The 2,061-nt window shown below is 42.5% G+C and overlaps 1 protein-coding gene across 1 annotated transcript in view; it reads left to right on the top strand.

Annotated features, from left to right (window-relative positions):
- Positions 1–1,830, top strand: part of LOC121390113 (lithostathine-1-alpha-like) — a 3,319-nt gene extending 1,489 nt beyond the window's left edge. The window contains exon 2 of the mRNA XM_041521842.1: positions 1,619–1,830. Within this exon, the coding sequence (XP_041377776.1) occupies positions 1,619–1,797 (179 nt within the window). The 3' untranslated portion in view covers positions 1,798–1,830. The remainder of the gene's footprint in view (positions 1–1,618) is intronic.
- Positions 1,831–2,061: the final 231 nt, after the last annotated feature.

The following is a 2,061-nucleotide window of genomic DNA, read 5'->3' as shown; positions in this document are numbered from 1 at the left end:
ACATTGCATTTACGATTATATGGCGTCGGACATATTATGGTTAAGGACCACAAAGGTATTGAGAGCGGAAACCCGCTGTCGACACTTCATTGGCTACTCTTTTCGATTAGCAACAAGGGATCTTTTATATGCACCATCCCACGGCCTTTGTACATCAGTTGTGGAGCACTGGCTGGAACGAGAAATAGCCCAATGGGTCCACCGACGGGGATCGATCCCAGACCGACGGCGCATCAAGCGAACGCTTTACCACTGGGCTATGAACCCCCCCCCCCCCCCCCCCCCCCCCATGTCAGGTTTTTGTTGTTTGTTTGTGTTGAATGCCCCCCAGTTTTTGTCAGCACATTTTGTTGACAACGTAAATAGGATATGGCTCAGGACACTCGAGTGATATAGCTGTTAAGTCACCGAGCGTAAGACTGGTCGGTTCTGGGTTCTCAGCCCGGTACCGGCTCTCACGCAGAGCGAGTTTAACGACTCAATGGGTAGGTGTTAGACCACTACATCGACTTCTCTCTCACTAAGACTGGTCGGTCCTGGGTTCGCAGCCTGGTACCGCTCCCACCCAGAGCGAGTTCAGTGACTCAGTGGGTAGGTGCAAGACACTACACCGACTTCTCTCTCACCAACAACTAACCCACTGTACTAGATAGACAGGCCACACAGCTGATGTGTGTGCCCAGGACAGCGTGTTTAAACCTTAATTGGATATAAGCACGGAAATAAGTACAAACAGTAAGAACAATACTCGAGTTACAAGACTCGGCGTTTCCGGGTGTTAACACATCCAGATACGACGATGATCAACTCTGGTTCCAGCAGCGAGAAGTCTACGGTAATCATTTAACATCAACATTGGTCCAGGATCGATCCCCGTCGGTGGACCCATTGGGCCATTTCTCGTTCCAGCCAGTGCTCCACAACTGGTGTAACAAAGGTCGTGGTATGTACTATCCTGTCTCTGTGATGGTGCATATAAAAGATATCTTGCTGCTAAAAGAGCGGCGACAGCGGGTTTCCTCTCTCAATACAATGTCTGACTCCACATAACCGTAAATAAAATGTGTCGAGTGCGTCGTTAATAAAACATGTCCTGCCTTCCTACTTTTAACATGGTATTTTTTGTTTGTTTGTTTTGTTTAACAACACCACTAGAGCACATTGATTTATTAATCATCGGCTATTGGATGTCAAACATTTGGTAATTTTCAGAGGATGTTTTGTTTTGTTTTACGACACCATTAGAGCACATTGATTTATTAATCATCGGCTATTGGATGTCAAAAATTTGGTAATTTTGACTCGTACTCATCATATATGCACCAACCCACAGACAGGATAGTTTAACGCGGTATACTCAAAACTTTTTTCATACCTATATTTATTTTAGGTTCAGGCACCGTGGCAGTACCTAACCAAAAATAAGTAAAGGGTAGTAAAGAAAAGAAAAATGCCACTTATTTCTTATTTATTTATTTATTTATTTATTTATAAATTATTATTTATTTATTTGTTTGTTTATTTTTTATTTGTTTTGTGTTTTTTGTTTGTTTGTTTGGTTTGTTTTGTTTTGTGTTTTGTTTTGTTTTGTTTTATTTTTGTTTTATTTTTTTCACAGGCGCGTACCTGAACTACAAAGACTGGGCAGACGGAGAACCGTCTCCTGTTGGAATCTACGTGCTCGTGTCTGCCTATCATGGCAAATGGAGAAATGTGACAGCACTTCTAAATCGTGGATTGAAGGAACGGTATATTTGCAAAGCTGGTATTGGTAAGCAAATACAAAGATTATGTTGAGAAAGGTAGCGTAAAGGAGAGGGACGCAGTGACGTAGCCATATGATGGACACACTATCCTAGGTCCTTCCACATACTTCGCAGCACATCACGTGATATCTACTACCCATAGAAACAAAGAAAAGAAGGAAAGACAGACATACAGATAGACAGACAGATAGACAGATAGATAAATAGACAGACAGACAGACAGACAGACAGATATATAGATTGCTAGATAGATCCACATTTTTTTTGTTGGGGGGGTGGGGCTTCAATTGCAGGA

Source organism: Gigantopelta aegis, chromosome 15, assembly GCF_016097555.1.
Source record: "Gigantopelta aegis isolate Gae_Host chromosome 15, Gae_host_genome, whole genome shotgun sequence".
NCBI classification, from domain to species: Eukaryota; Metazoa; Mollusca; class Gastropoda; order Neomphalida; family Peltospiridae; genus Gigantopelta; species Gigantopelta aegis.
Note: the sequence above shows the minus strand (reverse complement) of the source record. Positions and strands in the feature narration are given on the sequence as shown.